Source organism: Rhinoraja longicauda, chromosome 11 (assembly GCF_053455715.1).
Source record: "Rhinoraja longicauda isolate Sanriku21f chromosome 11, sRhiLon1.1, whole genome shotgun sequence".
Classification (NCBI taxonomy): Eukaryota; Metazoa; Chordata; class Chondrichthyes; order Rajiformes; family Arhynchobatidae; genus Rhinoraja; species Rhinoraja longicauda.
Genome location: NC_135963.1, coordinates 23,913,151 through 23,937,036, shown reverse-complemented (window position 1 = coordinate 23,937,036; position 23,886 = coordinate 23,913,151). Strand labels below are relative to the sequence as shown.

Genomic DNA, 23,886 nt, shown 5'->3' with positions numbered 1-23,886 from the left:
CAGGTTGGTTAGCTGTTGATGCCTTGGAACTTGAAGTTGAGTATTTCTACAGCAGCTCTATTGACAAGGGCACGGTTATGTTCAATGCCCCGGTTCAATCGGTCACAGCCAACTTTCATCTTACTGACATAATAACAGGATCTCTTTCCTATACTTATTGTTGGAATATATAAATGGTTTGGTTCAGGTTAAAAGGAATGAAATTTAGGACCGATGGATATTTTGGGGGGTGCTGAAGGGAAATGTTCAACTTTTGAGGATGCTGGTAGAATGAACAAATGGCTGTTGGATTTTGCAAGACAAGTAATTGATCTTGAGAGAGAAACCAGGATTGGGAATATGCTGTCAGTGGAAAGACAGAACTATATGAACGAACAGTATGCGATTCAAATACATAATCATGCTTGTAAAGCCTAGAAATATTACCTCGTGGATTATACTGGACCCAGGCCAGTGTCTGCATTAGTCAGGCCAGTGACTGCAGTACTGTCTGCCTACAGTTTTTTCCCCAATAATGCCACTCCTCACCCCCATTCCCCACCCGCTTAAGTAAGCTGGGCTCAATGTGGAGAATGCTCCCATGTAACACGGGAGGCACTGGACTTTAGAGGTCCCTACATCCTTTGACAGATTACTGCCTGCAAAGGGTTTAAAACAATTTTAAATGTTTGTAATATCTCCAATGGACATTATAGAGATGATGGTCATTATCTCTACAACTGCATTTAAAACATATGAGATATATTAAGTTAAACTGAGAAACAATCATGTTAATTACTTTAGATAGATTAAACTAATATTAAAGTAATGTTTAGAAACAGCAGGTAACTACACTCAGCTATTTCTTCATGGGCAAATTAATGGAAATATCATCCATGGACTAACTTCTGCAGCATAAAGCTGAGAACTGGAAGTGAGGTGCTTCTGGGCCACCTTCAAGTCACTGCTTTCATTGTTGGCTCAAGGTAGAGTCTTGGTTCACTGGAATGATTTAAAGAGGTGTGGAAGTCTGAGGTATCATGAGATGTGGTCAGCTGATAGGGATTCACTGGTTCATTGGGTATCATTATTTGGGCATATAGCTAAACTACTATAAATTAGGAACTATAAACAATGTGCCTTGCACGAGAAACATCACAACGGCCAAATGTACCTATTGCCAGTATGAATGTGCACTTAATTATCAAAGGAAGAGCTCCATATTCTAACATGAGCTTAAGGAAAAGATGTAAATGAACAGCAAAGAGACCAGTTTACAATGTGTAGTATGATAGAGCACAGAACAGGACAGCACAGGAACAGGCCCTTCATCCCACTGTTTGTACCAAATATGATGCCTAGCTGAACTGATCTCATATGCAAGTGATCCATATCCCACTATTCCCAGCAAATCCATGTGCCTTTCTAAAAGCTTCTTAAACACCATCATATTTGCCTCCACCGCCACCCTGGCAATGCTTTCCAAGCCCCCACCACCTTCTGTGTAAAAGAAAACTTGCCACGCATATCTGCATTATACTTTTCCCATCTCACCTTTCGCTATGCCCTCTAGTTTACTTTAATTTAGAAATACAGTGCGGAAACCGGTCCTTCGGCCCAACGAATCCGCAGCAACGAACAATCCTAGCACATTAACGCTACCCTGGACACTCGAGGGACAATTTACAATTATACCAAGCCAATTAACCTACAAATCTGTACGTCCTTGGAGTGTGGGAGGAAACCAAAGATCTTGGAGAAAACCCATGCAAGTCACCGGGAGAATGTACAAGCTCCGTACAGACAAGCACCCGTAGTCAGGATCGAACCAGGGTCTCTTGTGCTGCAAAGCAGCAACTCCATTGCTGCACCCCCGTGCCGTCTAACGTTGGACATTTCCACCCTGGGGAAAAAATACTGACTATGCATCTTATAATTTTCTATACTTGAATCAAGTCGTCCCTCAAACTTTGTTCTTGAAAAAGCAATCCTTGTCAATCCTTCATCTCCCTGCAGCTGAAACCCTCTAATCCAGGCAGCATTCTGGTAAACAACCTCTGCACCTTCTTCAAAGCTTCCACATTTTTTCTGGAATGGGCCAACCAGAACTGCACACAACACTCCAAATGTAACATCTCCAAGTTTGCAGATGACACAAAGCTGGATGGCAGAGTGAGCTGCGAGGAGGATGCTATGAGGCTGCAGGGTGACTTGGTTAGTTCGGGTGAATGGGCAGATGCTGTGTAATGTGGATAAATGTGAGGTTATCCACTTTGGTGGCAAGAACAGGAAGGCAGATTTTTAACTGAATGGTGTCAGATTAAGAAAAGTGGAGGTGCAATGAGACCTGCTTGTACACCAGTCACTGAAAGTAAGCATGCAGGACCCGAAACGTCACCCTTTCCTTCTCTCCCGAGATGCTGCCTGACCCGCTGAGTTATTCCAGCATTTTGTGTCTACCTTCGATTTTAACCAGCATCTGCAGTTTTATTCCTACACAATATTTTAAATGCGGTCTCGCCAACGTCTTATGCAACTGCAACATGACCTCCCAACTTCTGTACTCAATAGTCTGACTGAAGAAGGCCCATGTGCCAAAAGCCTTTTTGATCACCTTATCTACCTGCGACTCGACCTTCAAGGAACCTTGCACCTGTACTCCTGAATTACCTTTATTGTCATTCAAAATTAATTGAACGAAAATCATTTGCCACGCAGCCACAACAGTACAGAGTAAAAAACACAAGACACACAATTTTAACACAAACATCCATCACAGTGACTCTTCCAGATACCCCTTCACTGTGATGGAAGGCAAAAAAAAATCTTCTCTCTTCCCCCATGCTTCTCCCACGGACAGATAGTTCGACTTCTGCCGAGGCGACCGAGGCTCCCGACTTGCACAGCCCCCACAAGGAGATGGAAGGTCCCGCGGCCGAGCCGTACTGGGCGATGGAAGGCCCCGCGGCCGCGCCGTGCGATGAAAAGTCCCGTGGCCGAGCCGCGCCGGGCACTGGAAGGTCCTGCGGCCGAGCCGCACAGGGCGATGGAGGGTCCCGCGGGCGATGGAGGGTCCCGCGGCCGAGCCTCGCCTCGAGGAAGAGATTTTTTTTAAAAGAAAGGTTTCCCCCACCCCAGGTTAAATCTGGTGTAAGAACAATTTAATTGAATGGATGCCATCGACTGTGAGGGGTTATCTTAGTTTTGGTTAACATATAAAAGGGAAGACTTAAATGTTTTAAAGCAGTTTTAATGTTTATGTTTTAAAATGAATATATTTTGTATTGTTTTTTATATTTGTAAGTTTTGAACACTTGTGAAAGTTTGCCTGTGTCAAAAGTTTTTTTTTTGACAAACCTCTCCATCATATTGAATATACAGTCTGCCAGAGAGGAACACTGGGGTGTGTGCTGAAACAAGGTTTGGCGCAAAATCAACTATTTATTTTGCCCCACAGATATTGTTTTACCCACTGATTTCCTCCAGTAGATTGTTTGTTGTCCAGATTCCAGTCCTGAGTTTGTTTTAGTCATGGGGCCTGGCTTAACTGTCTGTCAGGTTCTTCCGAAGATAGATACAAAAAGCTGGACTAACTCAGTGGGTCAGACAGCATCTCTAGAGAAAAGGAATTGTTGACGTTTTGGGTCGAGACCCTTCTCCAGACTGAGAGTCGGGAAAGGGAACCGAGAGATATACACAGTGATATAGAGAGATATAGAACAAATGAATGGTTCTTCCACTGACCCATGTGAACAAGATTCAAGCACGAAAGACACCGTCATAGTGTATGTCCTCACTGCTGAGATGAGAGGTGCTGTCTTTGAGTTGTCCTTTGATGAGCCACTCGGGGAAAGTACAGCTGGGGACGAGATTGTCAAGTTAACACTGTCAGCAAATCCAAGGCAATTATGGTGGCAGTTTTCATACTGAAAAGTGGATATTCCATGATGTAACACGGAGCACGTTTGGATATAAATTGAGTGTTAACATAAATTACGTTTTAGGTTTTGTGTAAGGTTTGTTTTTCTCCAACATGTGTGGAAGGGATATTCAATTTCCTGTTGTAATGAAGGTGATAATTGACAACCTATCTCTAGGCAATTATGTGCTGAAAGACAAGATCAACCTTCATCTTGTGTACCTTATTAAAACATATTACTTAAGCCAATTAAAGATGTAATATATAGAAATAGACCTTAGTACATGCAAATATTTAAATCCTTTCGTGATGAAACCTCATTGTTTCAAAAATTCTTTACCTCTACATCAGACGGGTATTAATGTCAGATAAAGTGTTCAAATACAAACAACGTAAATGACCTTGAGCAAGTTTGTATGCAGTATTATATGTCTGTTCTACAGCAGTATGGATTTCAAACGTCTCCTTCGAATAATAAGTGTAAATGTGAAGATTTTGTTTTCATTGCAGAAGATTCCAGCTAATTTTAAGGTGGGGGGGGGGGTGAATTCTATCTTCATGTAATTGGTTTTGCTGATGGTTCACGTCTTTTGGGAGGAGTTTCAAAAATTATGTTGTTGATTTGTCTTGCGGTTTTCTGAAGACAATTCTTAACCATAGTTATTTTCTTCTTTTCTTTGTTATAGGTATTACTGAAATTGCAAGCGTTTTACTGAAAGTGCCAAGGAAAGCATTTTTATTTATTTTTTGCTGCAGAGGATGAAAAGAAACGAATATCAACTCGGTTTATATGTTTACCATGGTCAGCTCTGATAAATGAAAAGAGAAAGCTAATTGGACAAGTGGGAAAAATAAATTGACCTACAATTTTAAAAAATCTTTTGAAGAATTTTAAAATTTTGTTTTGTTTATTATTATCTTTGGATGTACTTGGGTAGATGTTAGATTTAGAATTATTGTTGAATGACATCCTTTAGGATACCTTTTTCAAATCAGCATAGGGACTTTCTAAACTGCCATGTTTTCAACAGCTATCTATAAAAAATGATGGAACTGCAAAGAGACGAACGAATGATGAGACTAAATTTGTAAATGTGAGCATCTGGTGCATTCATAAAATAAAATCTGGACACACTGTTCTTTTATTTTTAATTATGTTGTAATCAAATCATAAGCCGACAACCAGTTTATTTGGCTTTTTTTGTAATGTAATTTTTTTTTCTCGGTGGGACATTTCATTCAGAACATTAATGAGGTGAGCAAAGTTCTTCCTCTTAGTTAAAAAAATAATAGCTGGGTAAGCCCTGGGGTTATTTTTATGCTTGGAGAAAAGGGAAAATAAAATGAATAGCTGAGGTGGGATTGAGGTGCAGGCGAGCACAAAGTGCTGCTTCTGGTCCTAAGTGACCAAATCGCTCAACAAGTTCTTACCATCATTTGCAAACCTGCTTCAGTGAAAACAAGAAGCTTCAGTGCTGGAAACATCAAAGCCAAAGAGCTCTGCTTGGAGGTAATGTGTTGTTTCATGATCTTGTATTACTCTAAAATGGTCACTTTTGAGAGCAATCAAATTTTGCAGTTTTCAAATAATGTGCATGTTTTTAGATTCACAATAAATCTGTACATTTCTAGGTTTTTTTGCAGAATATAGCAGACTTAATGGTTTGTGTCTCCACAAACATATCTTTAGTTATACACGCTTCGTGAAAATTGTAATATCACTAATTACTTCTGTACCAAACCAGGTTATCTTTTTGACAGTTATAAATGTAACCTTTTAAATAGCTGAATGAAGGAGCATGCCTTGGTAAAATGGTTAGAAATGTTAAAGTACCTTCCTTGTATTTCACAGTGAAATAACTGTCTCCAATAATTTGCCATTATACAAGATCCTAGTAATAGGAACTAGTAGTTTTCAAGTTGGATCACTTAAAGAAATTATCTCACTAATCTAATGTTCTTGTAAAATTAATAGATACTGTTAATGAATAGATAACTCAAGAAATGTGGTAATTCCCCCTCCACCCCCACCCCTGCACATCTACATGGCAAATTGGTGGAGGGCTGCAGTGAAATATAGGAAATATTTTATTTATTGATTTATTGCAGTTTGTCAACTGCAAAATAACTGGGGAATCTAGAACTGGAGGGTACAGGTTTAAGGTGAAAGAGGGGTAATTTAAAGGAGATCTGAGGGGCAAGGTTTCAAAAGATAGTGTGGTGAATATCTGGAAGGAGCTACCAAAGAACGTAGTGAAAGCAGATACAATGTTTTAAAAACTTTCAGAAAGGTACTTCAACAATAAATGCAATGCAAGCAGATGAGTTAAAAGCTCCTGTTTCTGTGTTGTACGTTTCTAAGATTCTAATATAGAGAATTTTAGGTTGGCCTCCAAACGTTATTACTTCCAAAAGATTTTTCTTACGTGGAACTGAAAAACAATTTGGAATATATACTAATGAATCTCATGGAACAATTGCAAGTTGTTCCATTGTATCATAAAACATTTTCAATGCTATGAGTTCCTCCTTTCTGCTTAGGGCTCTTTATGCATGTCACATAGTGAAGATTTTTGTTGAAGCAGTTTATTAATTGTTGAACTCAAGCTCTACAGGAAAGGTAACAAATGTAACTTTTTGCCAGATGTCGTGAACATTTGCAGAATTACTTTTGTGTTATTATTGGCTGTAGCAACATGACTTTTTTTGTCAACGATTTATGATGTGCGATGGCTTATACGCCAAGAGTTAACTGTAAGGGTGAATAAATAACTTTTGATTAAGCGATTTTTGACAAATAAATGTATCAATGTGTCTTTGTTATTTGACATATTTAGTTGTTTCATTCCTCTCTTAATCCATTTCATTTCTGCAGGATCTTGGCCATGAGGTTTCATACCTCACTTCGTTGACTGGAAGACATTGGACCTAAATGGCGCAGCATGACTTTGTACCTGCTTGGCTTAATTTTTCAACATCTCAGTCTTCAGCTAAGGTTTGATACAAAACATCAGCTGTGACATTATAAATTTGCTCTCTTTCAAATGCATGATTGGTCAAAAGATTGTTTCATTGCATTGAGAAAGCCTTAGTATATTTTCAGTTGAACCCAGAGAACAAATGGTTATATTATAATGCTGTAGAAGTTGGTCCTAGTTGCAACTTCATTCCCTCACTGTCGTTTCTATTTATGATATTAGACTGTTAATCCAAATAGCAACTTTTGGACAGACCTATTCTCCTCATCCACACAGTCTAATTCAACCTCTTATGTCTCCATTCCTGCCTTCGTTATCTGCTATTGAAAGCATTGCGCATGCATTTGCTATCACACAGTCATACAGCTTGGAAATAGGCCACTCAGACCACCATGTCCGTGCCAACCAGTGGGATCCATCAATATTAATCCCAACCTGCAGCACTTGGTCCATCACCTGCTATGTGTAACTAATTCGTCTAGACATTTCTTAAATGCTGTCAGCGGCTTTGGTTTCAACATTCTCCCAGGTAATGTGTTTAAGGTACCTGCACCTTTCAGGGAGATAAAGATCCCCTTGGGTCCCCTCCTAATCTCTTCCCCTCACCCTGAATCTGTCCTCTCGTTTTATCTATCTCTGATTTGGGGGGGAAATTTACTGCCGTCTAGTTTAATTTTATCAAGCTCAATCCAGGGCTCGTATGGTCCTTGAAAGTCCTGGAATTTGAAACTGTTTTTCAAGTCCTTGAAAGTCCTTGGATTTATCATAGGTCCTTGAAAGTCCTTAAATCCACTTTTTATGATAAAAGTATTAATTCATGCAGAGTAATGTGGCGTTTTTTTCGCTCTCTCCCCCCCTCGCTCTCTCTCCCCCCTCGCTCGCTCTCCCCCCTCGCTTGCTCTCCCCCCTCGCTCTCTCTCCCCCCTCGCTCTCTCTCCCCCCTCGCTCTCTCTCCCCCCTCGCTCTCTCTCCCCCCTCGCTCTCTCTCCCCCCTCGCTCTCTCTCCCCCCCTCGCTCTCTCTCCCCCTCGCTCTCTCTCCCCCTCGCTCTCTCCCCCCCTCGCTCTCTCCCCCCCTCGCTCTCTCCCCCCCTCGCTCTCTCCCCCTCGCTCTCTCCCCCCTCGCTCTCTCCCCCCTCGCTCTCTCCCCCCCTCGCTCTCTCCCCCCCTCGCTCTCTCCCCCCCTCGCTCTCTCCCCCCCTCGCTCTCTCCCCCCCTCGCTCTCTCCCCCCCTCGCTCTCTCCCCCCCTCGCTCTCTCCCCCCCTCGCTCTCTCCCCCCCTCGCTCTCTCCCCCCCTCGCTCTCTCCCCCCCTCGCTCTCTCCCCCCTCGCTCTCTCCCCCCTCGCTCTCTCCCCCCCTCGCTCTCTCCCCCCCTCGCTCTCTCCCCCCTCGCTCTCTCCCCCCTCGCTCTCTCTCCCCCCTCGCTCTCTCTCCCCCCTCGCTCTCTCCCCCCTCGCTCTCTCCCCCCTCGCTCTCTCCCCCCCTCGCTCTCTCCCCCCCTCGCTCTCTCCCCCCCTCGCTCTCTCCCCCCCTCGCTCTCTCCCCCCCTCGCTCTCTCCCCCCCTCGCTCTCTCCCCCCTCGCTCTCTCCCCCCCTCGCTCTCTCTCCCCCTCGCTCTCTCTCCCCCTCGCTCTCTCCCCCCCTCGCTCTCTCCCCCCCTCGCTCTCTCCCCCCCTCGCTCTCTCCCCCCCTCGCTCTCTCCCCCCCTCGCTCTCTCCCCCCCTCGCTCTCTCCCCCCCTCGCTCTCTCCCCCCCTCGCTCTCTCCCCCCCTCGCTCTCTCCCCCCCTCGCTCTCTCCCCCCCTCGCTCTCTCCCCCCCTCGCTCTCTCCCCCCCTCGCTCTCTCCCCCCCTCGCTCTCTCCCCCCCTCGCTCTCTCCCCCCCTCGCTCTCTCCCCCCCCTCGCTCTCTCCCCCCCCTCGCTCTCTCCCCCCCCTCGCTCTCTCCCCCCCTCGCTCTCTCCCCCCCTCGCTCTCTCCCCCCCTCGCTCTCTCCCCCCCTCGCTCTCTCCCCCCCTCGCTCTCTCCCCCCCTCGCTCTCTCCCCCCCTCGCTCTCTCCCCCCCTCGCTCTCTCCCCCCCTCGCTCTCTCCCCCCCTCGCTCTCTCCCCCCCTCGCTCTCTCCCCCCCTCGCTCTCTCCCCCCCTCGCTCTCTCCCCCCCTCGCTCTCTCCCCCCCTCGCTCTCTCCCCCCCTCGCTCTCTCCCCCCCTCGCTCTCTCCCCCCCTCGCTCTCTCCCCCCCTCGCTCTCTCCCCCCCTCGCTCTCTCCCCCCCTCGCTCTCTCCCCCCCTCGCTCTCTCCCCCCCTCGCTCTCTCCCCCCCTCGCTCTCTCCCCCCCTCGCTCTCTCCCCCCCTCGCTCTCTCCCCCCCTCGCTCTCTCCCCCCCTCGCTCTCTCCCCCCCTCGCTCTCTCCCCCCCTCGCTCTCTCCCCCCCTCGCTCTCTCCCCCCCTCGCTCTCTCCCCCCCTCGCTCTCTCCCCCCCTCGCTCTCTCCCCCCCTCGCTCTCTCCCCCCCTCGCTCTCTCCCCCCCTCGCTCTCTCCCCCCCTCGCTCTCTCCCCCCCTCGCTCTCTCCCCCCCTCGCTCTCTCCCCCCCTCGCTCTCTCCCCCCCTCGCTCTCTCCCCCCTCGCTCTCTCCCCCCTCGCTCTCTCCCCCCCTCGCTCTCTCCCCCCCTCGCTCTCTCCCCCCCTCGCTCTCTCCCCCCCTCGCTCTCTCCCCCCTCGCTCTCTCCCCCCCTCGCTCTCTCCCCCCCTCGCTCTCTCCCCCCCTCGCTCTCTCCCCCCCTCGCTCTCTCCCCCCCTCGCTCTCTCCCCCCCTCGCTCTCTCCCCCCCTCGCTCTCTCCCCCCCTCGCTCTCTCCCCCCCCCTCGCTCTCTCCCCCCCCTCGCTCTCTCCCCCCCCTCGCTCTCTCCCCCCCCTCGCTCTCTCCCCCCCCTCGCTCTCTCTAGTCTTGAATGAAGGATTAAGCGATGGAAAGTTTTAGGGATGCAATTTCAGGATTCAGGATCTTGATGGCTGTAAATCTGGCCTCTAACTAGAGCTATTTACATTAGATTTTCTCCAGATGCCTGAATGCAGATTCACAATAGTAACCAAGTGGAAGGAGGACATTTGGTCTGACACGTTTCATAGTTCCAGTTATTCCTTCTCCCCATTGCCTTGCCAATTCTTCTCTTTGAATGCAACAGTTGAATCTGCCATTGCTGCTTTTTGGCTTGTGCATGGATTCCAAGCCCTTAGTTTTGTTTTACTCCAGGTGCATTTAATGCCTTGAATTTAGACCCCATTTAGGTTTTAACTCAAAATCAATCATCCAAGCAACTCCAAATTAATCATCCATGTCCAGTAACTTAATCGTTATGCTACCGTATCATAATACTTTTCAAATGAGCTTATTTTATTCTCAAACTGGAGGAACCGCACCTCATATTCGGCTTGGGCAGCTCACAACCTAAAGTGGTGCAGTGCCCTCGAGTTGTGGTCTTGGCAACATACAATTATAACAAAGCTTCAGTCCCTTTGCAAGGAAGACCAATATGCTACATGCCTGCCTAACTACTTGCTGTTACCTGCTAACTTTCTGTGATTAACAAATATTTACTGCTTTGTTTTGCTGCATGTGATATTTCAAGTGCTAATAGAATTTTAAGGTGTTTTTAACAAAGGTGATGCAGGCAGTAATTATTTTCATGCAAAGGGAAGCTAAAGAAGGGAAGTAGTGGAGCTACCATGTGAAACATTTCTTTCAGTTGTGATTACACCTTTTTAAATTAAGACTTGTGAAAACATCTGTAATTAAACATTCACAATCATTTCATAATCTTACACTACCACCACACTTACACCCTGTGGAGTATTTATTGTACTTGATCTCATCAAGAATTTACTGCTGCTGGTTGACTTTGGCCGAGCAGGGTACAGCTTGAGTTTTGTAGCAAACTAGTGAATTTACTGACCTTCATTTTCCTTTTCGCAGCATTTACAACTGATAGAAGCAGCAATTGGTGAATATACACATGTAAAAGACATAATCGATTTCACTTTTTTATATCTTTTTCCTAGTCTACTACTACCAGTGAGAAATATGGTGATCATTTTGCCCGGGGTGATGGTCGATTTGGTGTGAGTCGTAGAAGGCATAACTCTTCAGATGGTTTTTTTAGTAGTGGTGTACTCCGAGCTGCTGGAGGTAGGAAAGGTACAATTTAATTATTACACAATTCCAACTGCCAGATGAAAAATTAAAAATGTTGTTGCAGTCGCTATTGCAAAACACCTTCAATTGACTTAATTGTTTTTTTTCAGTCTTATCAGTGCCTGAGTATAAAGCTTTGTTTTATTCTGAAATGTGCTTATATTTATTAAAATAACTGATTCCTGGAATTATTTTTCTTCCCTGATATTCAGTTATCATGGATGAATACATCCAAAAATGGAACCTAAGGCCAAGCCCTGCAAAATCCACTGTTGTTGCATTGATCTCTCTAATTTCCCTGGCACTTACAACCCTGGGGGTTGCCTCCATTGTGGGGACAATTTGGCATGTCCCAATACCAGTTTGTGTTGGATTGACCCTTGATAAGTCGCCTGCCTCTCGCATCCATTTGTGGACAGTTGGAGGCTCGACCCGAAAAACGTCACCCGTTCCTTCTCTCCTGGGATGCTGCTTGACCCGCTGATGTTACTCCAGCATTTTGTGTCTACCTCAACCATATACTTGGAGATAGCATTTTACAATAGATGTGCTATGGCCCTCCATTCCTTGCACTAGAGTTTGATCAAAGAGCTGCCAGAACTCATTGATACAGAGTGGAACTTGGCAGCACAGGCACTATTAGAACTGTAAAGCTAAGTCAAGTCAAGTCAAGTCAAATTTATTTGTCACATACACATACACGATGTGCAGTGAAATGAAAGTGGCAATGCCTGCGGATTGTGCACAAAAAAGAATTACAGTTACAGCATATAAATAAAGTTAATAAGTTACTATAGTGTAGACAAAAATTTAGTCTCTGGGGTTATAAAAGTTGACAGTCCTGATGGCCTGTGGGAAGAAACTCCGTCTCATCCTCTCCATTTTTACAGGGTGACAGCGGAGGCGTTTGCCTGACCGTAGCAGCTGGAACAGTCCGTTGCTGGGGTGGTAGGGGTCCCTCATGATCTTGCTTGCTCTGGATCTGCACCTCCTGATGTATAGGTCCTGCAGGGGGACGAGTGTAGTTCCCTTGGTGCGTTCTGCCGAACGCACTACCCTCTGCAGGGCCATCCTGTCCTGGGCAGAGCTGTTCCCAAACCAGACTGTAATGTTGCCGGACAGGATGCTCTCTACAGCCCCAGAGTAGAAGCAATGAAGGATCCTCAGAGACACTCTGAATTTCCTCAGTTGTCTAAGGTGGTAAAGGCGCTGCTTTGCCTTACCCACCAGTGCGGCGATGTGCGTTGCCCAGGTCAGATCCTCTGTGATGCGGACTCCCAAGTATTTAAAACTGCTCACCCTATCCACAGTAGACCCATTTATCTCCAGTGGCGTGTACGTCCTTGGATGTTTAGCCCTTCTGAAGTCCACAATCAGCTCCTTCGTTTTAGTGACATTCAAGAGGAGGCTATTGTCCTGACACCAGAGTGCCAGATCAGCCACCTCCTCCCGGTAGGCCTTCTCATCGTTGTTGGAGATCCGGCCCACCACCACGGTGTCATCAGCAAACTTGATGATGGAGTTTGAGCTGAACCTGGCCCCACAGTCCAAGAACAAAGGATTGTTGTTGGACTTAACAAAAACACAACCTAGTTAATTAACAAAGTAGAAGGTTATCAAAAACATTAATAGAGAGGTAAAGATCATGTTTTCCTGTCCTTTAGAACCCACATAAAAGGTAATTCATCCTGTATGATAGCAAGCTATGCTCATGGAGCAATAACACCACTTTGATCTTTGAATCTGCATTTGCTTCCAGCAGTTAAGGGTTTTCTAAATTGTTGATTAGTCTCTTTTGTTTCAATTTCACGGAATAATATAAAGCAACTACCTAGTGGGTGGAGTGGGGGTGAACTGTACTGAGGTACAGTGAAAATATTTTGTTGCATGCTAACTAGTCAGCGGAAAGACGATACATGCTTAAAATTGAGCCATCCGCAGTGTACAGATGCATGAGAGATGGAATAACGTTAGTGCAAGATAAAGTCCAGGAAAGTCTGATTAAAGATAGTCTGAGGGTTTCCCAATTAGGTAGATCGTAGCTCAGGACCACTCTAGTTGTTGATAGGATGATTCAATAGCAGTTGGAAAGAAACTCTCCCTGAATCTGGGCATGTGCGTTTTCACACCTGTACCTCTTGCCTGATGGGAGAGGGGAGAAGAGGAAGTTCAACACATCATGCTGCCTAGACTCGACCTTGATTATGCTGGTGGACTTGTCGAGGCAGCATGAAGTGTAAATGAAGTCGCTGGAAGGGAGGTTGGTTTGTGTGATGGACTGGGCCGTGTCCACGATTCTTTGCAATCATGCTATAAACTCTTCAATTGGTTAATTTTGTCACATAAATGATGCCACACTACCCATGTGGTTAGCTTTTTTTCTGCTGTTCCTGGATTCCCAGCAAGATTTCCTTATGTAACGGTTCTCTGAAACTTACTGAGTTAGTTCTACCTTCAGGCAGATCCTTGTCTTATATTTAATTGAAATTCCTGTTATCACCTGTCATCTCCACAGGCAAGGACTTCACTAAACAAATAAATTGCAAAATAACCGTTTTATAAAGGATACAGCAGAGCAGAAATTTGACAACATAGAGTTCTATGAAAACTAAACAATACTTCCTCTTCGGTGCCACCTCTTTGAAGTAGAATCAAAATGTTGCTTTTATCTTGGAATTTCACAAACGTAGAGGTTTTTGTATTATATTATGTGCTCTTCAGAAATCCATTTTTGGTACTAGAGTTAACTGCATTTGTATATGTCGTATATTGTTCATTGGTTGCGACTTGAAATGTTTTTTGATTTGTGATGTTGATAGAATTCTCTTTCAAATGTGACAGCACAGATTCATTAAATCCATGTATATGTTAAATACATTTACAAGTTCACTGTTTGGTTTGGGAAATTCACAGAATACAATCTGTTATTTTAAGAAATAACCGTGCAAAATTAGATATGAATGTTAGACATCAATGCATTTTCAGTTTTCTTTAATGAAAAGACTAATGACTTGCAATTTGTTTAATTTCTAGATGGTTACTATCAGCCTTCATTGCTTCGTCATGATTCTGTCGATTCTGGGGTTTCTAAGAATGTTCACGTCAGCCTTGTAGGAAGTCAAGGTTGGAAAGAGAGTGCTGGTTGGCACAACGTAACTAGAGGTCATGATGCTATCAATCAGCGTGGGGGTAATGGTGGCCATAGGCACTGGAATGGCAACTTCCATAACCGGAAGACCTCAGGATTCCAGGACAAACCACCTATTGAGGTTAAGGAAGAGAAAAAGGAGGAAAAGGATGAAAATCTTCAATTTGAAGAGGACTTTGTACGTATTTTTGTTACTTACAAACAAACAACCATTTTGAAGTGAAATGTGTACTTGAAAGATGAATTTGATCAGAACTAGTAAGTTGATTAAAATCCTTGGATGAACTTTCTTTCAACAGCCATCTCTGAATCCTGATGCTGAAAAGCAGCTGAGCCAGAGCAGACCTCTGAGCACACCTGCAGGAGTATGGGGTAAGAAGGCAGTAGAAAATTGCATTCTTCCGTTGAACATTGTAATGGGTTCTCTAATATCATTGGAATTCATGCAATTAAAAAAATATTGGTGTGTTCAGTTGCGCTTCTTGGAAATCTCTCCTATGCACTGAATTTCTGTATGAGGTGCAGAATTGTTCATGCAAAAATACTTAAAACTCAGTTGGTTTGCCTGACAATTGAGGGCCACATATGGGGGACAAAAAATGTCAAACTTTCATGAATTATTTTTTTCCTACACCACCAGTATCCATAATTTGCCTAAACCCACCTCACATTTCACCTGTTCACCTTTATCAGACCCTATCCACAGACAAAAGATCGTACTCTTCCTCCTGAACATTCCCTTCCAGCCTTTTAAGTTCCCAACCTTTTTATTTCTTACTACCAACCTAACTTCTCTACTTGGCTCATCCACCATTGGCATGTGATAAAAGTTGGTAATATATCTGAGTTTCATTTTATTCACTTTTTGGATCTGAGCACACCTGCCAAGCCCACTGTTGATTGCCCACTTCTAATTGCCCATGAATTGGATGCTTGCTAGTCTGTTTGCCAATCATACAGGATGGGTTTTGGGCATACAAGGATAATATTATTTCCTTCTCTGAAACACATAAATTATTCAGGTGAGTTTTTTAAGCTGAATGGAAAAGTGAGCTGTGAAATGGAAGCGCTAGAGTCTAGAAAAAGATGTAGGTAATTTAAGCGGACGTGTTAAAAGATGGCAGATGAAGATTAAGTGGGCAAATACACATTTATAGGAAGAATAGATAAACAGATTATGTTAAACGGTGAGGAGCTAATAAAAGAATGACGTACCAGGTTATTTTACAAGCTGGCACATGTATATGCTTAAATAAACATACAGATAAAGCACAAGTTTGGGGATACAAGAATAAAGAAGCCCAGTGAGATTGTACAGAGTTTGGGAGGACATCTGAAGTCCTATGCACAGTTCTGGGCTTGTCGGTGTCAAAACAGCATGGATTTTCGAGATGGATACTGGGTTGTCTTGAGAGAAGACTTTGAGCAGAATTACTCTATTCACTGATTTTAGATTGAGAGGTAATCTCCTCTCTCCTATAACTACAAGGGCCTTCTCCATATTAAACACTGGTAAGTAGACTCACAACAAATTGCAGATGCTGGAATCGTGAACAAAACACAGTGCTGTAGGAACTCAGTGGGTCAGGTAGCAACTCTGGAGGGAATGGACAGACAACGTTTTGCGTCAGGACCCTTCTTTGTATCCACTTGTCTAAAGAAGGGTCCCGATCTGTCCATTCCTTCCAAAGATGCTGCCTGACCTGCTGAGTTCCTCAAGCACTTTGTGTTTTGAACACTAAATATTTATTTAGGGTTCCAGTCCCTAACAGATAATTGCGCATTCTGTTGTGACCAGTGTTAATATGCTGGTTTTGTATTTGTAAAACTTTGATATGAGCCAGACATTGATTATTGAATTTATCCGCCCACAGATAATTCCCACGCATCGCTTAAGTACTTCTATAATATCAGAGAAAAATGACAGGTGATCAGATTGCAAATGATCTCATGTGGTGAATTATGACAATGCCATTGCCCTCCAACTTTTGACTCCACATTTGCCCTCCCCTCTCCCTCTACATCCCCCACACCTCATTTATAGCTTTCACCTCGTGCCCACTTGCCTCTATCTCCAAATCCAACCTCTCCCACCTGATTCCATCTGCCCAACACTCCTCACCCTCCTCTATCCATCTATCAGTTTCTGACCCTTGTCTTGACTCTCCACTCAGTCTTGATGAAGCGCCTTGACCCAAAACATCGACAAATTCCTTTCCCTACACCTGCTTAATCCCTTCAGCATTTTATGACAACTGGGGAGGAAACAATGATGGTAGATTGCACTGCTCAAAACAAAATCACAACTAGCATTTGATTACTAATGAAGACTGCAATGTTTTTGATGGTTGTCTCAGTGGTATATTGAACTTAGTAGATTTAACCTGCCATGTTTTTTCAAAGTAATGTACCAATGAAAATAATTTAATCTATTAGTTAATCAGATGGATTTCAATGTTCACTGATCCTACTTGATAATGTAATGAATTTTGCTGTGGGTGCTTGTGAGAGAATTATCCCAAATATTTGAAAAAACAAGGAAAATATCTGAACATTTCTATTAATCGCAAACTTGATTTGAATCTGATTTGTTGATTAATGAGGTTGGTTGAAGGAATGATTATTTCCTTTGGATTTTTTGTAATTATCTTAAAATTGTACACTTGGGTTTCTGAGATGTGCATGAATCTTGCTTCCTGCATTTAATGTTTGCTTAGAACAGTGGAAAGCACTTTCTGAAATCAATCAATGTCCTGCTTTGAGGAAGCAGCAGAATTTGCATGAATTTTCATGTTTGTTTTCATATTTGCAGTTAAGGAAAATTTAACAAGATTAACTAACTTATCAAAACTTTTTATCCTTTTGAACCCAGAAAATCCTCCAAGTGCCAAGCAGCCGGTTTCTAAGATGCTGGTCATCAAAAAAGTTTTGAAAGAGGAACCAATATTCTCAACAAGCTTTTCTTCCTCAGGAAATCATCTTTTGAGCAGCAACAAAAACACTGCAAGTCCAAGTGTTTACAAAAATCTGATACCCAAGCCTATAGCTCCTCCCACAAAGGTAGAGCAACTCACTTTTTTCTTTCAAATTTTTGATATAATGTTTCAATAGCATGTTGAAATGATTGGTAATTATGAAATTGAACAACGCAATTCAACAATTAATAGAATAAGCAATTGGTAATTTACTGTGAATTTTAAATTTGAATTTGCTTCTTCCTGATAACTGAGTAACTTTGATTAGACAATAGACAATAGGTGCAGGAGTAGGCCATTCAGCCCATCGAGCCAGCACCGCCATTCAGTGTGATCATGGCTGATCATTCAGAATCGGTACCCCGTTCCTGCCTTCTCCCCATATCCCTTGACTCCGCTATCTTTAAGAGCTCTATCTAGCTCTCTCTTGAAAGCATCCAGAGAATTAGCCTCCACTATCTTCTGAGGCAACGAATTCCACAGATTTGCAACTCTCTGACTGAAAAGGTTTTTCCTCATCTCCATTCTAAATGACTCCTTATTCTTAAACTGTTGCCCCTGGTTCTGGACTCCCCCAACATTGGGAACATGTTTCTTGCCTCTAACATGCCTTATCCCTTAATAATCTTATATGTTTCAATAAGATCCCCTCTCATCCTTCTAAATTCCAACATATGCAAGCCTAATCACTCCAGTCTTTCAACATACGACAGTCCCGCCATTCTGGGAATTAACCAAATGAACCTACGTTGTACACCCTCAATAGCGAGAATGTCCTTCCTCAAATTTGGAGACCAAAACTGCACACAGTACTCCAGGTGCGGTCGCACTAGGGCCCTGTACAACTGCAGAAGGACCTCTTTGCCCCTATTATCAACTCCTCTTGTCATAAAGGCCAACATGCCATTAGCTTTCTTCACTGCCTGATGTACCTGCATGCTAACTTTAAGTGACTGATGAACAAGGACACCCAGATCTATTTGTACTTCCCCATTTCCGAACTTGACACCATTCAGATAATAATCTGCCTTCCTGTTCTTACCACCAAAGTGGATAACCTCACATTTATCCACATTAAACTGCATCTGCCATGCATCTGCCCACTCACACAACCTGTCCAAGTCACCCTGCATCCTCATAGCATCCTTCTCACAGTTCACACTGCCACCCAGCTTTGTGTCATCTGCAAATTTTCTAATGTTACTTTTAGTCCCTTCATCTAAGTCATTAGTGTATATTGTAAATAGCTGCGGTCCCAGCACCGAGCCTTGCGGCACCCCACTAGTCACTGCCTGCCATTCTGAAAGGGACCCATTAATCCCTACTCTTTGTTTCCTGTCTGCCAAACAATTTTCTATCCATGTCAGCACCCTACCCCCAATACCATGTGGTCTAATCTCCTATGTGGGACCTTATCGAAGGCTCTCTGAAAGTCCAGGCACATTACATCCACTGGCTCTCCCTTGTCCATTTTCCTAGTTACATCCTCAAAAAATTCCAGAAGGTTAGTCAAGCATGATTTCCCCTTTGCAAATCCATGCTGACTCGGAACGATCCTGTTACTGCTATCCAAATATTCCGCAATTTCTTCTTTTATAATTGACTCCAGCATCTTCCCCACCACTGATGTCAGGCTAACTGGTCTATAATTTCCCATTTTCTCCCTCCTTAAAAAGTGGGATAACATTAGCTACCCTTCAATCCACAGGAACTGATCCTGAATCTGTAGAACATTAGAAAATGATCACCAATGTGTCCACGATTTCTAGAGCCACTTCCTTTAGTACCCTGGGATGCAGACCATCAGGCCCTGGGGATTTATCAGCTTTCAGTTCCATCAGTCTACCCAACACCATTTCCTGCCTAATGTTAATTTCCTTCAGTTCCTCCGTCACCCTAGGACCTCTGCCCGCTGGCACATCTGGGAGATTGTTGGTGTCTTCCTTAGTGAAGACAGATCCAAAATACCTGTTCAACACGTCTGCCATTTCCTTGTTCCCCATAATAAATTCACCTGCTACTGTCTTCAAGGAACCCACATTTGTCTTAACTATTTTTTTCCTCTTCATGTACCTAAAGAAGCTTTTACTATCCTCCTTTATATTCTTGGTTCGCTTACCTTCGTACCTCATCTTTTCTCCCCATATTGCCTTTTTAGTTATCTTCTGTTGCTCTTTAAAAGAGTCCCAATCCTCTGGCTTCCCGCTCATCTTTGCTATGTTATACTTCTTCTCCTTTATTTTTATACTGTCCTTGACTGCCAGGGTTGCCTCTTACTCCCCTTCGAATCTTTCTTCCTCTTTGGAATGAACTGATCCTACACCTTCTGTATTATTCCCAGAAATACCTGCCATTGTTGTTCCACCGCCTTCCCTGCTAGGGTATCTTTCCAGTCAACTCTGGCCAGCTCCTCTCTCATGCCTCCATCGTCCCCCTTGCTCAACCGCACTGCAATACTGGCACTTCCGATTTTCCCTTCTCCCTCTCAAATGGTAGATTAAAACTGATCATATTATGATCACTACCTCCTAACGGCTCTTTTACATTGAGTTCCCTTATCAAATCCGGTTTATTACACAACACTAAATCCAGAATTGCCTTCTCCCTGGTAGGCTCCAGTACAAGCTGCTCTAAGAACCCATCTCGGAGGCACTCCACAAACTCCCTTTCTTGGGGTCCATTACCAAGCTGATTTTCCCAGTCTACCTGCATGTTAAAATTTCCCATAACCACTGTTGCATTATCTTTGCGACATGCCAATTTTAACACTTGATTCAACTCGCACCCTATATCCAGGCTACTGTTTGGGGGCCTGTAGATAACTCCCATTAGGGTCTTTTTACCCGTACAATTCCTCAGTTCTGTCCATACTGATTCTACATCTCCTGATTCTATATCACCCCTTGCAAGGAACTGAATATCATTCCTTACCAACAGAGCGACCCCACCCCCTCTGCCCACCTGTCTGTCTTTTCGATAGTCGTATACCCCTAAATATTCAGCTCCCAGCCTTGGTCCTCTTGCAGCCATGTCTCTGTAATTCCCACAACACCATACTTGCCAATATCTAACTGAGCCTCAAGCTCATCCACTTTATTTATTATACTTCGAGCATTCAAATACAACACTTTAACCTCGGTATTCACCTCCCTTCTCACCAAGATTAAGGTGGTCTCTAAAAATTGTACTCCGTGTAATAACTTTAATTCATTGAACCCTGTGCCATAAAGTTTTTTTTAAAGCACTGCAAGCAATTGTTCTAACAATAATTGTTTATGGAGTTTAATCTGCCTAGCATAATTTATATCTGGCACGTACTTGGTATAAATTTTTTATGTAAATAAATCTAATTTTGTTAATAGCTAGAATATCAGGAAATGTGATGTGAAACATCACCCATGTACCTATACCTTATGTTTGTATGTGTGTTTATTTGTGTATATCCAATTTTCAGGATGCTCTGACAGCTCATTTTATATTCAGTCTGAAGAAGGGTCTCGACCCGAAACGTCACCCATTCCTTCTTTCCAGAGATGCTGCCTGTCCCGCTGAGTTACTCCAGCATTTTGTGTCTACCTTATATACCCACCATCCTGTTTGTGAAACAATTTGCCCATCAAGCACCTTTTAATCATCATTTAGCGGTGCCATCTATTTTTAGACATAATACCCTGGGGGAAAACTGACCATTCACCTTATCTATGCCCTTCAAAATACTATGTATTGCTGTGGTCAACTCTCAACATCATGTGTTCCAGTGGAAAAAAGTCCCAGCCTTTCCTGATAACTCAAGCACTCCAATGCCAGTAACAACCTTTTGAATCTTTACTGCACCCTTTCCTGCTTAATGACATCCTTCTAATAGCTGAGTGACCAGAATTGCGCTCTATGCTCTGTGTGGTCTTAGCCCGTCTTGTACAGTTGTAACATGGCCTGTACTTAATTACTTGACTAATGAGGCAAGTGTGCCGAATCCCTTTTTCACACCCTTGGATCTCTCTGTTCTACAACACTTTCCAGGGCTTTACCATTCACCATATAAGTCCTGCCCGGGTTTAACTTAAAGATGTAGCCAAGACTTTGGATTATCTGGAGTACATCAGAGTACACTGCTCATCAGCATCTTCAATTACTTTTTTTTTTAAGTGGGCTCCTTAATGTGGATTGAATAAAAATGCAATTATTGTTTGATTTATTTAGATGGGTATTTGATGGTTGGTATGAAGTGTCTGTTTTGTGCACTTTGTGTCCCTGTGTTTGAGAGTTGCAAAGAGCTAGTGAAGCTGATGCCTTTTTTGGATGAACACCAATGACTCTGAATTCAGCCACAGAGTATATGCATATGCATATATTGTTAGTGTGCAAAAAACAAACTGCTGCAGTAACTTAGCAGGGTCAAGCAGCATCAGTGGAGCCAAAAGTATATTTGATGTTTCAGGTCAAGACCCTGCATCAGGACAGACAGTGTCACGGGAAGATGATCAGTATAATAAAGAGAGGTGAAGGCCTGAGATAGGGGCTGGTAGATGTTAGGTGGAATTAGGTGAGGAGGGGAATGACAGGTAGAAGGAACCTGGAGGGGGAGAGAGTTTTGATAAAGAGGCTGGTGGAAACATAAGAAAAAAAAATTGGATAAGGGGGAGAAGAATAGCAATAGAAGTATATTTAAAGTCGAAAAAGTTAGGCCAAGGAAGAAGAAACACCAATGGATAGTTGTGGGTCCTTTTGTTCATCTTATCCATCCTCTCCCATCACGTTTACCAAGATTCATTACCTGGTTCAATCTACCCATCATCCTTCTGTTATCTACTTCCACTTATCTCTTCCAGCCTCTGTTCACCTCCATCCCCCACCCCTCACTTGTATCCATTTATTTCCTCCTTATCTGTTTTCACCCATTAACCCCCGTCCCTCTCCCCAACCTGGCTTCTTCTACCTATCATTCCCCATCAAACTGGTTCCACACATCACATGCCAGTCCCAGTCTCACCCCCCCCCCCCCCCCCCCTCGCTACTTTGCACCAGCTATCTTCTCTCCACATTCAGTCCACATACAGAGCTTCACCCAAAATGCGACAGTCCATTTGCTTCCACAGATGGTGCTTGACCCACTGAGGTCCTCCACAAATTTGTTTTTATTGGTTCCAAATCTTTGCACCTGCAGTCTCTTGTACTGTCTATGTACTGCAGGCTGATGATTGAGGTAGAAGAGAACGGTTCTAGAATTAAGACAGTGAAAGTTGAATAGTTTCCTATTTTTCCCCATAGAAGTGCTCCATTTCTGCGGGTAGCCCTTTGGAGGCGAGGTGCAATATGACAGTGACAAAGGTTGAAAAGGTGAGATGGCTTGGCTTGACTCTCAGATTGCATTTATGGCTTTTACACTTTGTTGTTTACTGGAGCCTTTTGCATTATTATCTTTTCTAAGACAAAGCTTTTGGTGTATTATTTTGCATACTGTCAACAGCATTCATTCCTGGTTGCTTATTGAGAAAATGTATTGCAAAACAAATAATTCTGTGCCTGTAGCAAAAAACAAACTGCTGAAGGAACTTAGCAGGTGGAGCAGCGTCTGGGCGGGGTGAAGGGAGAGGGATTGTCGACAATTAAGCTGAAGACCCTGCACTACGACTAAGAGTGCGGAGGGTAGATAGCTGGAATAAAGGGGGGGTGGGGTGAGACGGGGCCTGATAGGTGATAGGAGCGATGAACGATGATGGGCTTTGTGAGGTGGGGGTAGAGTGGAGTTGGGCTACAGCATCTCTAGTTTTGCGTTCTCCATTTTCCACCTTTTGCCTTCTGATTTCTTTAACATTTAGGTTGCTAATCTTCCAAGTTTTCAAGAAAGTTTACTTTGTCCTACTTATGTGTGACAAAACCAAAATATATCCTAACCTCCCTCCAAAGTAGTTGTGCAACCCTTTCAATTGTATCAATTATCATACTGGAGAATGGTTAAAGAAGCCCATCAGCACCTCCTTGTGGTCATTTGGATCTGCAGCTTAATGACAATATTTACATCCTGAAAATTATTTTTTAGTGACAAAACCTGATTTTGTAATATAGATATTTAAGACTTTTTAAAAAGGACTGCACTCCTTTGCAAAATAAAATTATATTGAACGAAGACGATATTATCTTTGATAAGGTATCACAAGAGAGTTAAGTATAAGATCAGGCAAGATAACTGGATTATAAATTGGGCGACACAGTTAGAGTTGAGTCGGCGGTAGAAACAATGATCTGCTGATGCTGGAATAAATACAAAGTGTTGTAGTAACTCAGTGGGTCAGGCAGCGTCACTGAAGAACATGGATAGGTGATATTTTGGGTTTTTGAATATTTCGGGGGAAAACTGGACAATTGTCAGATAGGTGAATACCTATACAGAAGAGGGTCGATTAGCAGATGGTGGACAAAGGGCAGAGATGAAACGGAGACAAAAGGGTTTGAGATAAGGAGAGAAGAGATATGAATTGTGAGGCCAGAGGGAAGGATGTAGATGGAAGAGGAAAGGGGGGCAGATTAGTGGGAGAAATGGGCGTGCATCCAGGTAGGGCACAGGAGAAAGAAGTGTGAGGAGGGGTTTGTTAATAGTTATTTAAAATTGGAGAATAAAATGAGCTTTCTCGATCTGACAAGTGGTAAGTAATTATGTAAAAGATTTGGTGTTCGAAATTTAGAAATTGGTAAATGCCA

General features: G+C 43.5%; 1 protein-coding gene across 4 annotated transcripts in view; it reads left to right on the top strand.

The window, feature by feature from the left end:
- Positions 1-23,886, top strand: part of gpbp1l1 (GC-rich promoter binding protein 1-like 1) — a 65,983-nt gene that overhangs the window by 25,094 nt on the left and 17,003 nt on the right. For 3 of the 4 annotated variants that reach the window (XM_078408480.1, XM_078408482.1, XM_078408479.1), the window contains exons 2-8: positions 4,585-5,408; positions 6,774-6,893; positions 10,932-11,067; positions 14,098-14,390; positions 14,512-14,584; positions 17,085-17,272; positions 22,456-22,524. In XM_078408480.1, coding sequence (XP_078264606.1) covers positions 6,831-6,893; positions 10,932-11,067; positions 14,098-14,390; positions 14,512-14,584; positions 17,085-17,272; positions 22,456-22,524 — 822 coding nt within the window. In that variant the 5' untranslated portion in view covers positions 4,585-5,408; positions 6,774-6,830. The remainder of the gene's footprint in view (positions 1-4,584; positions 5,409-6,773; positions 6,894-10,931; positions 11,068-14,097; positions 14,391-14,511; positions 14,585-17,084; positions 17,273-22,455; positions 22,525-23,886) is intronic. The other variant, XM_078408481.1, reaches the window with a different exon arrangement.